This window comes from Microcaecilia unicolor, chromosome 11, assembly GCF_901765095.1.
Source record: "Microcaecilia unicolor chromosome 11, aMicUni1.1, whole genome shotgun sequence".
In the NCBI taxonomy this organism is placed as follows: Eukaryota; Metazoa; Chordata; class Amphibia; order Gymnophiona; family Siphonopidae; genus Microcaecilia; species Microcaecilia unicolor.
In genome coordinates, this window is record NC_044041.1 from 62,875,689 (window position 1) to 62,888,885 (window position 13,197).

The 13,197-nt window shown below is 41.9% G+C and overlaps 1 protein-coding gene across 1 annotated transcript in view; it reads left to right on the top strand.

Annotated features, from left to right (window-relative positions):
• EIF4ENIF1 (eukaryotic translation initiation factor 4E nuclear import factor 1) overlaps positions 1–13,197 on the top strand; it is a 229,477-nt gene that overhangs the window by 65,979 nt on the left and 150,301 nt on the right. Inside the window, 1 exon segment of the mRNA XM_030217483.1 lies at positions 8,807–8,973. Within this exon segment, the coding sequence (XP_030073343.1) occupies positions 8,807–8,973 (167 nt within the window).

The following is a 13,197-nucleotide window of genomic DNA, read 5'->3' on the forward strand; positions in this document are numbered from 1 at the left end:
TTTCCCTTTACCTTGGGCTAAAGATCACTTTACCTTTTAAGGTATCTAGCTGCTGAGTGATCCTAGAGAGCTATACTCTTTGAATGTCCGGAGACTGTTAAGTTTGTCCGAGCAGCAGCTACGGATGTGGCAGTCCTTGCTTTTGTTTCTTTATGGCAGAATAAGCTTATTTCGTATGTCTCTCTCTTTTTCCGAAACAGTTGTATGTTGTTCAACAACTTCCTTTGTGGATTTTGAAAAAAGATATTAGAATGTTATATCGCATGGTGAGTAGATTTCTTTGGAATGGGCAAAAGCCCAAAATACGTTTGGATTATTTATGTACATCATGGATGATGGGAGGTATGGGAATTCCAAATATTCATCAATATAATGTGGCATGTCAGATTCAACATCTTCGGGATTGTGTTTTGGAAACTGATGCATTGTTTTGCCCACTACATCCTTATTTACTTCATGCAAAGGGTGGGGATTTATCTGTGGCTGTGTGTACTAATGTTCTGTTAAAACCTCTACGAGCCGCTTGGGCCACTTTACTTACATATTGGCATTGTACACCTTTTTCCACGGACTTTTTGCCTATAGAAGGGAATCTGGGTTTTTCGCCGGGATTGGATTACTTGGAGCATATTTTCAAAGCACTTAGCCTTCCAAAGTTCCATAGAACCTAATGAACAAGATGGCTGACCAGACGGAAGCGTGAGCAGTTAGCTCCGTGAGCCAAGGTCGCCAACAGGCGAGAACGCGGTTGACCAGAACGGAACCAGAGTCGAAAGAAGTCCGAATTAGGTCTAACGACCCCACCGAAACCAGCGAACGTCCCAGAGATTGACCTGGGCCTGCCCGAGCTCGTGACCACAGACTCCCAGTGGGAGCTCACACACCCGGCATCATAGAGCGTAGGTAGACGCAGTCACAGACGACCAAGGCAGACCGAAACCATAAGATCTGTGGGCAACCTCACCTGGACCGGCGCTAGCCAAGCCCCAGCCCTGACCCCAGCAGTAGCCAACTTTCTGCTTGCTCAGCCGAACCCCAGTCCCCAGAAGATCAGTAGCACTCACCTGCAGCAACCAGGACAGCGACTGCCACGTGAAGGATCAGGCAGTGAGTGTGCCGGTCGATCGGGGGGTGTCGGAGGAAGTAGACTAGGGTTTGGTGGGATCGACGCGGAGCAGGTGCCGTCCACGATCCAGGCTTATACAGCGACGGGGAGGAGAGGCGAGACTGGAACAGGGCGGCAGTGAGGCCAGAGCACCCTCGAATCGATTGATTTGCAGCACGATCCACGATCCAGGTGTGCGCAGCGACAGGGAGGAAAGCTGAGAAGGGAACAGCACGACAACGAGACTGGAGCAGCGTGGCAGCGGGGCCGGAACGTCCTTGAATCGATTGATTTACAGCAATTTGGCAAAAGCAATCTGACAAAAACAGAGCTGCTGTAGATGAACAAGCAACATAGAAGGAAAATGTGGATGGAGCAAATCATAGACTTATTTGCTGTGCTTTGAATGAACACCAATGATGGCTGTGAGGGGCAGTGGAAATAGAAACTAAACTATTGGCTTCCCTGCTTATAGTGGTCTAGATAAGCTCACTTCCATTCCAGTCTATTAAAAACTCCTTGCAGCAGCTCATAGGTTTGCACGCTTTGGCCCAGTGTACTGGATGACGGCTGCTTAGGGGTAGTAGAAATAGAGATTAACCAAATTGACTTAATTGCTTACAGAGGACTAGATAGACTCACTACTATTCCACATACACCCAAAAAAGAAACAAGAAATTAAATCTAAATGAATACCATTAATTTGATCTTACTAATTCATTCCTTAACATTAACTTTCACAACTCCAACCTATCCACTCACTGAAAACATGATACCCATATTACACACACACACCACAGATTGATTGAACACAAAACACCTTATCAAATGGATAAGAATCCAAACAATGAAAAAACACCAACATCTGGACAACCACAAAAGAAGAAAAATAAAGGTCATACTAAAACAAAGGAACGACAATAAAAAATCCACACATCATCAAACATGAATCCATACCAACAAATTCTAGCGGGATATACAAACACTAGATCAGTAGTCAATAAAACAATAACTATAACAGACTGGATCACAGCAGAAAATCTCGACCTACTAATCAGTGAAACCTGGATCCATGACCACAAAGACCCCATAATTTTGGATCTCTGCCCCCCAGGCTACAAAATTACCCATTGGACAAGGAAATAAAAACGAGGAGGCGGCATAGCATTAATATACAGATCTCACTTTACTGTAACAACTGCCGAGTCTATTACACCTAAACTTGAAATCGCTTCAGTTAGAATCAACCATACCACCTTACTTGATAACTTAAACGTTGTCTTGTTTTATAGACCACCAGGTAACTGGCAAGAATGTCAAACACAGTTAATGGATTTCATATCGAACACCTGTGTATCTAACTCCAATATAATCATACTTGGGGATATAAACATATACCCAGAAGACCAAAATACAACCACTGTACGCGAATGCAAAGACTTCCTCCAGCTATGGGACCTTAGGTGGCCTAACATGCAAGCCACTCGCGCCAAAGGACACACAGTTGACCTCATCACACACAAACTATCCGCAGACTTAAACCTTATACTAACAGAAACAAAATGGACAGAGATACCATGGTCAGACCACTATAAACTAAACCTCACAGTGGCGGAAAAAAGGTACGCACATCAGGCAAGAACCAACAACCTACACTACGAGAGGCTAAATTGACCCTATAACATTCTGGCAACAGTTCTATAATAATGAATGGACAGCACAAACAGAGTCCAAACACTATCTGCTAAACTGGGACGACAGATGCAGGAATACACTAGACAAAATTGCACCACTACAAAAAAGGACTACACGAAGACAAAACTCAATACCCATGGTTCAACTAGAACTGAAATCACTAAAAACACATGTTAGGAGACTTGAGCGAGCATGGAAAAAAATGAAAGACTAACATACACTTAATGCATGGAAACAAAGGCAAAGAAAATACAAATACTCAATAAGACAAACAAAAAAAAAAAAGCATACTACAAAACCAAAATAGGACCAGACTACAAAGATGCACATAAACTCTACCAACTCGTGAATAAACTAATTGATACCATACCGGTTACCACAGACAGCAGACACCCCATCAGCAGACAAACTTGCCAAATACTTCAACGAGAAAATCATAAAACTTCGATCCACGCTACCACTCAATTCCAACGATCACGAAAAATGTATGGACTGCCTAGACCCAACTCCTGGGGAATACCCAGCAGATTGAACCTGGAACAACTTCGATCTATTAACTGAAGAAACCATCACTCAAGCCATCAACAAATTTTCCAAAAAACACTCCAAACTGGATATTTGCCCAACTAACCTAATAAGGTCCGCCCCCAAACGCTTCATAGTAGACTTAAGTTACACCTGAACTACATGCTACAACATGGATTCTTCCCCAAGGACAAAGGAAATGTATTACTTACAACTATATACCCAAAGACTTAAAGAAAAAATTAAATGACACATCCAACTACCGACCAGTAGCATCCATCCCCCTGATAGTCAAACTAATGGAAAGCATGGTAACCAAACAACTTACTAACTACCTAAACAAATTCACAATACTACATGAATCGCAGTCAGGATTTCGATCCAACCACAGCACTGAAACAGTGATAACCACCCTCATAACCAAATTCAAACAATTGATTGCAAACGGGAACAATGTACTGCTCCTACAATTTGACATGTCCAGCGCGTTCGACATGGTTAGCCACAAGATACTCACAAACATCCTAGACTACTAGACACAAACGTCAACACCATGGAAACCTGAATGCGGAGTACCACAAGGATCACCGCTCTCACTAACCCTTTTTAACTTAATGATGACACATCTAGCCAAATCGCTATCCAACCAAGGACTTAACCCATACATCTATACAGACGATGTCACGATATACATCCCATTCAAACAAGACATAACCGAAATCACAAATAAAATTGAACACAGCCTACGAATAATGAACTCGTGGGCGGACGCATTCCAACTAAAGCTAAATGCAGAAAAGACACAATGTCTCATCTTATCCTCACAATATAACACAAACAAAACCAATACAATAAACACCCCAGACTACACCCTTCCAGTCTCAGACAGCCTGAAAATTCTAGGAGTCACAATTGACCGAAATCTTACATTTGAAGACCATGCGAAAAATACAGCAAAGAAAATGTTCTACTCAATGTGGAAACTTAAAAGGATCAAATCTTTCTTCCCAAGGGAAGTATTCCGAAGCCTAGTACAATCAATGGTACTAAGCTATCTAGATTACTGTAATGCTATCTATGCCAGATGCAAAGAACAAATCATAAGTACATAAGTAATGCCATACTGGGAAAAGACCAAGGGTCCATCGAGCCCAGCATCTTGTCCGACAGCGGCCAATCCAGGCCAAGGGCACCTGGCAAGCTTCCCAAACGTACAAACATTCTATACATGTTATTTCTGGAATTTTGGATTTTTCCAAGTCCGTTTAGTAGCGGTTTATGGACTTGTCCTTTAGGAAACCGTCCAACCCCTTTTTAAACTCTGCTAAGCTAACCGCCTTCACCACATTTTCCGGCAATGAATTCGAGTTTAATTACACGTTGGGTGAAGAAATGTTTTCTCCGATTTGTTTTAAATTTACTACACTGTAGTTTAATCGCATGCCCCCTAGTCCTAGTAATTTTGGAAAGCGTGAACAGACGCTTCACATCCACCTGTTCCACTCCACTTATTATTTTATATACCTCTATCATGTCTCCCCTCAGCCGTCTCAAGAAGCTTCAAACCGCTGAAAATACAGCAGCCAGACTCTTATTTGGAAAAACGAAATACGAAAGCGCCAAACCCCTAAGAGAAAAACTGCACTGGCTCCCACTAAAAGAACGTATTGCGTTCAGAGTTTGCACCCTGGTCCACAAAATCGTTCACGGGGAAGCACTGGCCTACATGTCAGATCTTATAGACTTGCCTACTAGGAACGCAAAAAGATCAGCACGCTCATTCCTCAATCTCCACTACCCCAACTGTAAAGGATTAAAATATAAATCCACCTACGCAACCAGTTTCTCCTACATTTGCACACAACTATGGAACGCATTGCCGAAGGCCATAAAAACAACGCAAGATTTAACTATCTTCCGAAGGCTACTGAAAACTGATCTATTCAAGAAGTCATACCAATAACACTCATCCTCAATACTAAATAATGAGACTACACATGAACTAGAAAAATCGAACTCTTATCACTTGACTGACTAACCTCTTTCACTTTAACCCTTTTGTTGAATATGGTTTCTCTACAGTCGATGACCTAATGTATGTTACAATCCTATCTATCACGCAGGAATCAATATGCACTACCCCAATGTATTCTTCACCATGTATGTATGCACCTTAATGCAATGACTTTTGTACTCTGTTACCTGGAAATGGCAACCACCATTACGGCAAATGTAAGCCACATTGATCCCTCAAATCGGTGGGAAAATGTGGGATACAAATGCTACAAATAAGCTATGCGCTTTGAAAATATGCCTCTTGGTGTTTCAGCATTGGAGCAGACATGGGTACTTATGGCAGACATGTTGAAGCGATGCAGGCACCCTTAAGACTTATGGTAGTGTTGGATACTTTGTCCGCACATCCGGGTAATCTATATGCTTATATTCAGCTTGCCCATTATTTGACTCACCTTTTACGGGAGGGATGTGAAATGGGAATACTTACTAGGCTGCAGGTTTTTTTTTTTTTTTTGGGGTTTTTTTTTTTTTTTTTTACATCTTCTCTGGTGACACGTATGTCTGTGTCCTATTTTCATAAGGCACTTACCATGATGCTGCTTAGGAGGTTCTATGCATCAGTGGTGGTGAGGTGGACCGTAGAATTGGGACAACCTGTGAGGGTGGAGGCATTTTTTTTGCCATGCTGTGACTTGTACCACAAATTGTATATAATACTAGATATCGGGAATGCGTGTCGTCTTCTTACCCGTGCTTATTTTTCTCCAAGGCAGGCATTTCATGCTCGTTGTATATCATCTTTGCAATGTGAAGCCTGTGGGACGACTGAGAATATCCTCTCTCATGCATTGTGGTTTTGCCCGATTATACAGGCTTATTGGCAGCAGATATTTTTGTCAATACATTGTTTCGTTTTGCCCCCTCTAGTTTTTTGATTGGGCTTGCACATTATCGGGCCTTTTGACCAAGGGCCAGAGATTTGTCCATTATAAGGCATGTGTGGTGGGTGTGAAGTGCATTTTGCAGACCTGGTGTGTAAGAGATGCTCCTACTTGGTGGCATTGGCGTAATGCATTACAGGTGTTGTGTAATTGGGAGGCTCGATCCGCTTGTCTAACTGCAAAGCGGAAGGCCAGATTTTGGTCAGTTTGGCAGCCCTTTGTACAATTCCTTTCTCATAATGTATGGATTAATGCCTTTCTCATAATGTATTCCATTACCATGCAACCCAAAATCCTTCTGTAACACCAAATGTCTACTCTTCTCATTTCCACTATCCATGATGTATTGTAAGCCACATTGAGCCTGCAAAGAGGTGGGATAATGTGGGATACAAATGCAATAAATAAAAATAAATAGGGCACGTAGCCTCCTAAATATATTATCTATGTAATCTTTGCGGGCAGTCCCTGTAGATGGCTCTTTGATCCCTGATATGTTATTTTTTTTGTTTTTTGGTTGTTTTTTGTTGGAAGGGGTGGGGGGGTTTACGGAAGTGTTTATGGTTTCATTGGTGGATTTGTTGGAAGTCTATTGAGTAGGGTGGGGTAGAGGTGCGGGGGGAGTGGGAGAAATGGGTTAAAATGGTTGATGACAGGTGTTGTGAATTTCCTTTTGCTATGTTTGTTGTAACGACAACATGGTTTTTGTTGTCATCAATAAAAATCTATTGAACTAAATTTGTGTGCTGAATGTGAGTGAATGGCATGTGGTATGTTTGGAGGTTAAAGATCTCCATGTGTATTGCTGAAGTAGAATACCTATAAGTTACTTAGTCGATGGTATTACCACTCCTGTGAAAATTCACAGAATGTTCCCCACAGTACCAGACATCTGGAAGTGTGGGATAGAGAGAGGGACGTTTTTACATATTTGGGGGAATGCGAACCAATACTGGACATTTGGACTACAGTGTCACGGACCATTTCCACAATATTAGGAAGTGTATTCCTTTTGGACACTAAATTATGCATATTGAGGTTAGATAATCAGAGGGTACTAAATAGCAGCAACGCTTTAAATGTATTTGCCTAGCAGCTGCTGTAGATCTATTATTGCTGCACACTGGAAGTGTATAGAAGGCCCCATGCCCTTAGATTGGGGTTTAAAATTTGCAACTTCTTGGTGAAATGGAGCCTATGACTGTTAGATCATTTAATGATCTGTTAGGTTTTGTTCAATGCTGGATAGGGAGTAGTGATGATTTTGCTTCATCTGATACTCCAGGTAATGGGATATGGTCATCTTCTGAAGTATCTTATGAGAGTAGTACATCATCAGTGAAATAGATGATGTACTAAATGCAAGGTGTGGCTTCTTGGGATTTTGGTTTTGTTTCTTTTTGGTCAACTGTTCTGTGTTTTGCATTTGTGTGTGTGTGTGACCCGGGTATTCTGTTAGCATGAGTTTTCTATGCAGCATTCTGTAGTAGTTTGGCTTTTTCAGTTTTTCCAATAGTGGAGGGGATATTTGTGTGGGGGGGGGGGGGGGGAGGAAGGGAGACACAGGTTTGTTTGTTCTGGATTGTTTGTGATTTATAAAAATAGTTGTACAGAATATTGGGGGTGGGGTTACACTTTAATAAAATGATTTAAATATAAAATCATAACTGTTCAAGGCTTGTGTGGATGGGATCAGACAGAGCTCGTGGGGATGAGGACAAGCTTTGTCTCTGGGCCCCTCTCTCACAAGGCCTACCAACAGGTTACTTTGTCCCCATGTTATTCTGTAGCATTTACTAACGGCTGCCCCCCTCTTATTTGAGTCAAAATAGCAAACAAATCTGTGTGCTTTAGTACACTTCAGGTATCCAGGTAGGTGGCCAAGGCTCTCTTGCACACCCAAGTGCATAACATGCCTTCACCAGGATGGGCATGAGGTTTTGGGAAAGATGTTGCTTAGAGGGTTGATTAGGTGTACACTGAAGGACCAATGGTGTGCCCCAACAAATGGAGTTTCTTCTCTTGGAGGGGAGAGGGAGAAGAGCTTTTGATTGGGGTTGGAGAGAGAAAGTATTGTAATTGTATACATTTTCTCTATTCAGGGATGCTGTTGCTTGTTCATGTGATGTATCTGAGTATATTTTCCACATTAGTGTATGGTTAATATGTCAATACATTTTATTGAAACAAAAATAGGACATTTAGGAGTTGGGGAATTTCAGGTTTTTTTTATGATGATGATTTAAAAAATGGGTACAAACAGGAGAATGAATGCATATTATTTAGACAACCTCGGAAAAGAGGACATAAAGGCTGGATCTGAAAAGGGCCAGAGAGGGAATGTGCCCTGCTGCCACACTTTTCACACTTTCTCTTTCCCCCCCCCCCCCCCCCCCCCCCCCCCCACCAGACACACACTAACAGTGCCTAGGGACACTGAGTTAAATTCTACATTGTTTACAGCATGAAATATGTTGGCCATTATGGAAGATTTTAAGCAGGTTTTCTTTGTGCTTCCCAGGATTTGAATGCAATGGTGGAGTAGCTGAAGAAGAGCTTGACTTGCCTCATGAGACTACAGCAGATCAGGAAGTTCCCCAAGATATGGTGCTGCCACAGCCAGCTCCAGGAGAGTTTGATTTCAATGAGTTTTTTAACCTTGATAAGAGTGTGCCAGGCTTAGCTTCGGTAAGTGATGGGGCAGCATTAACGATGTGTTAGAGGAGCCAGGAAAACAGCAGCACTGGTTAGAGAACTGTTTTTCCAAATCTAGGAAATCAAATTAAAAACATTCCGCTGGGCAGCAGAGGGATATATAAGTGAGCATTTGCAAAGACTTGCTGTGGTATTGATTCTCTTTTTTTTTTTTTTTTTAAGTCTCCAGGAAATTGTTCTAGTAAAAACAAAAGGAGTTTGAGCTGCTGTTTCCTTGCTTCTCATGGATTAATGTGGGGTTCTGTACATGGTGTTACATGGACTTTATCAAAGAATTTCCACTCTGGTTTTGGTTGCTGTGTTAATATTTCACAATTCACTGTAATGGTGCAACTACCCTGATGCAGAGTTCAGTCTTTCTCCTGACCTCTTGTCTTCTAATGTGTTCTGCTTTACCTTATCCAAGTCTCACATTACCCCTCCTAATTCTTCCAGTAGCCTCTCTTTTTGTGTGAGATTTTTTTGATGTTAGATACAGATGTATAGCATCTGGCTTTGTAATCTTGTGGTGATACCACTGCCTTGAGCATAAATGTCCGTCTCTCCTTATAAATCCTCCACGGATGCCCCCTGATAATGCCTTGATCATATTAACACACAGGTGTGCATTTGATTTCATGAATGTATATACTGCAGCAGCACATTGTTACACTCAATCCCAAGTTTCCTACAGAGCTGTCTATAGCCAGTGGTTCATAATGCTGGTCATTGAAAAAGTCAAGATACTAATGGCTTTCCCTGAATTTAATTAAGGGAACATTTGAGTGCAGGTTGTTATAGTATATAGTTTTAATCTAGATGTAAATGCTGCCAAAAGTGTAGTTTCTGCTTCTAGCCTTTCAAGAACTGAATGACAAAGTTGTAAGCTGAAGTTATATTTGATCTGTGTGTTCGTTTTGATTTTATTTTTCTAAGGCTCTTTCCACAGATGTGGGTTTTACTTTATGGTTACAGTAGAGCAGTTCAAGTTTGTACATTATAGTTCTGGCATCTTGCTGATACATGGGTTTATCAGGTTTAACCTGAGCAGAAAAAGAGTTCATTTCCCTTTCTCTTGTGGCATGAATGAAGAATATTTGACACAAGATGTAGCCTGTGCATGATACTTTTGCAAAGCTGCACATTCTGAAAGCAAATATTATGGTGGTTAGTTCTAGGAGTAAGGTTATCTGTTAACATTTGAATTTCTGGCCCTCCAGAGGGCTGTTGTGTTCTGTGGAGATGTCTTTAAATATTTTTGTGATAGAAGCTAATATACAGGCTTCAAAATGGTACATATCCAAGCCAAATAAGTTTTTTTTTGTTTGTTTTTTTTTTGTCCCACCAGGCCAGAATGTATGTCCATTCTCCAGCAGATGGAGACAAAGCTGTGAGCTTTCCCCTATAAAAGATTATGTGCAGATATAGCTTCTTAGTATTCCTGTATTCCAACTTGAAGTAGTTCAATGAAAATTGTCAAAAATATGGGCTTTGTGCCAATACATAAGACACTTAAGAATCTGTGTGTATATGTATAGACCACCCCCCCCCCCCAGCTCCAGAAGAAAGATAGGGTTGTATGATGTATATATGTGTGTGTATGTATATATGTGTGTGTATAAATATCATACATACACCCCCCCAGAGGAAAGATAGGGGTGATTTAAATATTTGAAAGGTAAACCTAGACAAATCAGAAGCCTTGGCAACATAGCAGGGAATGTGTCAGATGTGGGGGAGGGGGGGAGAGTAAGAGATACTTTTCTACTTAAATGGGCAGACACTTTTTCGTTACTTGGGCATACAGCTTCCATCAGATCTTATGCGACTTTACTCCAGCAGCACAACTTCTTTTGCATCTCTCCTGATAGACCTTTCACATTTAATGAATAATCTTCATTAAGCAGAAGGATATGTTCCAGATAGTGATTATAAGTCTTTCAGCTACTTCCCTTGAAACTTTCTTGAGGAAGGATCTACTTGTTTGTTAGGAAAGACTTATCTAAATTCTTTTGTGGTGGTGGGGGGGGGGGGGGGGGGGGAGAGGGAGTGGGAACCTAAGTTGAAAATGGGGCACTTATATTATAATTGGCATCAGGAGGATTAAGGTATGATGGACTTTAGGAAATATGATGAATCAATGATGGTTGATTATTTGAGGGATGGGATTGGATTTTGAAGAGGACTATAATTCCACTTGCGTTAGATGAATACTTGTCCCCCTATCATGTAAATTATTTACTTCATGCTAAAAATCTGGGTAAAAAGCCCACCTTTTTTTGATGCTGCTTTTAACTCCTAACCCTTACTCATTCAATACCCTTATTTTATCATCCCCACCTTAGTAGTTCCCTTTTCTCTTATTTGTCCTGTTTGTCTGTCCTAATTAGATTGTAAGTTCTGTTGAGCAGGGACTGTCTCTTCATGTTCAAGTGTACAGCGCTGCGTCTGTCTAGTAGCGCTATAGAAATGATTAGTAGTAGTAAGCATAAAGCTTTACCAAAAGAATTTAAAAGTAACATGACACATACCTTGCGAGGAATTTGGAGTCGATAGCTGTCTTTAAGTAGAGGTAAAGGACTTTTGCTGCAACATCTGTTGTGGCTAGGCAGGTCATTCGAATTACGAGGCACTCCTGATCAGCTTAGCGGTGTTGATCAATTAGTATATTGTCAGTTACAATGTAGGTGCTTGATTTTCAGGATCCACCCTGGCACTTTGGACAGCATCTTCATAACTTTTTTGAAAATACACGGATGAGACTTACTTTCCCTGAGGCCTTATGGGATGTGTGAGGATCTGCAGAGCATAAATGAGAAATATAGTAGAGATCTGAGGGTGAACATTGGACAAGTCCTGTTATAAGTTCAAGCAATACCCAGACTACTTTTATAGTGCTGATTTGGGAAAAGTAGATTCAGAATCTTTCATAGGTCATATTTTACCCAGGTCCAAGCACATCTCTCAAGATGGTGCAACTATGAAGATATTGTCCATAGCTCTGCATTTCAAACATACGGACATTGGCAAACAAGATTACACCCACAAAGTGTATTTTTTTCTAATAGTTTAATCTTGAGGTGTGAGCTAAAACCTTCATTTCTGGGACTTGTGATCGGGCAGCCAGCTATGTTGGGAGTACAAAGTAAGTTAGGGAGGATCTTTCTTCAGAAAGTTAGTATTGTTGGGCTTAAGATAACCCGTTTTGAGCTCTGGCCCACCCAGCAGTGGCACATCTCTGATGTGGCTGGCGGGGCTCCCCAAGCCCCAGCAGCTGAAGACTCTGCATCTTTCCCCCTCTACTGCAGACATTCAGGCACCTCCACCCCCCCCCGCCCCCCCCTGTAGCTTTTAAAGTTTTTTCATTTCTTTGCCATCAATGAGCAGGAACTCATACCCATTGCTTGTGCCAGCCCCGAGCTTTCCCGGTGATGCAACTTATGTTTCTGCATAGACAGGACCAGGTCAGAGGGGTGGCTTGGGGCTAGTCTAAGCAGTGGGTATGAATCACCATGCACTACTGGCAAAGAAAGACAGGCTTTAAAGGTGTGGGGGGAGAGTTGAGAGACACCAGGGGTGGGGAGGGGTTCTCGTAGCCACCCACGTTTTGCTCAGGCTCACCCAAAATTGGAAGCCCTGGCTATGCCATTGCCTCAAAGACTTGGCAAGCTTTTTCAAGGGACTGTACTATTTGAAGAGGACCTGTAGAAGATTGTGGTCTTGACTTGCCAAGATCACTGAGCCTTCCAGAGGATAAACACTGAGGTTCCTTTCAGATGAGTCTAAGTAGATTTAGGTTCAGAGATTAACATGCCTCAATGATATTTGCTTATTGGACCAGTAATGCCTTATGGCTTCAGGAAGGTCGACTTTTGTTTTGACTGCAAGAGATTCCCAAGGGCAAATCCATGGGAGCCGCTAGAGGCCTTGGTAGAGCAGATAAGCTGTCTACATTTTTCAAGGAGTGGACCTGAAGCACATCTGGCCAGTGGGTTGTGAAAGTGGTGAGAAGAGAGTATAGATTGGAATTCTTACCCCCTTTTTATTCCAGTTGCACGACAGCCAAAAATGCAGCAGTGGAGTCTGTCTCTGAGAAGTTGCTGGCTTGGGAGCAGTGGTTCTTGTGCCCAGGTAAGAGCAGGAAAAGATACTCTATTTCCAGCACCTCTTAAGGTGAAAGCTAGAAGGATGCTTGAGTGCATGGAGAGAGGAATGGTG